This window comes from Phaethon lepturus, unplaced genomic scaffold (assembly GCF_000687285.1).
Source record: "Phaethon lepturus isolate BGI_N335 unplaced genomic scaffold, ASM68728v1 scaffold11697, whole genome shotgun sequence".
In the NCBI taxonomy this organism is placed as follows: domain Eukaryota; kingdom Metazoa; phylum Chordata; class Aves; order Phaethontiformes; family Phaethontidae; genus Phaethon; species Phaethon lepturus.
In genome coordinates, this window is record NW_010551279.1 from 64397 (window position 1) to 65093 (window position 697).

At 36.7% G+C, this 697-nt stretch overlaps 1 protein-coding gene across 1 annotated transcript in view; it reads right to left on the reverse strand.

The window, feature by feature from the left end:
* Nucleotides 1-381, reverse strand: part of CAP2 (CAP, adenylate cyclase-associated protein, 2 (yeast)) — a 56672-nt gene extending 56291 nt beyond the window's left edge. The window contains exon 1 of the mRNA XM_010290857.1: nt 258-381. Coding sequence (XP_010289159.1) covers nt 258-381 — 124 coding nt within the window. The remainder of the gene's footprint in view (nt 1-257) is intronic.
* Nucleotides 382-697: the final 316 nt, after the last annotated feature.

The window sequence follows — 697 nt, forward strand, 5'->3', positions numbered from 1 at the left end:
GGACAGTATATTTAACAGACTAGTCAAATCTTGAATTTTCTAGGCTACATTAATTTAGAATTATGCATACAGCTAAGCTTGTTACACGACACTAAGCTTGTCACATGACATTTCTAAATTCATTTTTTAAAATACTACTTTCTTTTGATAGGGAATTAATAAGGGGTGGGATTGCACTCCCTCTTAGAAGACAAACACATGCTCTACTTGCAATTTTTTAATAACAGAGACATGGTACTCCAGAAAACCAGACTTACTTCCATTTACTCCATTGATGGCATCACATTCCATTCCACCAGATCTGTGTGAATCTGAAAATAATGATTCAAGTCGAGTTACTGCCTTCTCCAGTCTCTCCATCAAACCATGAGTCTCTGCCATTCTGAAAAAATCATTAAGGATAGAAACAGCGTTAGACCCCTCTGAGTATGCTTCATGCTACCATGCTTTATTTCATGTTACAGTTCTGTTCATCTTGTGGCTTTATCTTTTATCAGCTTTTATGGTAAAACTCATATATTTTTTAAATACTGTCTTTCTGGCATATAAGCAGTTGCAGTGAAGCAGCTGACATATGGTAACTTGCTGCTTTGTCAACAGGGAATATGATCAGTACTCGGCCCTGGTTTTTCATTGTAAACAGCAGATTCAAACCACTGGTAGGGTAGCTTTCGACAGTCTATATGTTGACAACTTA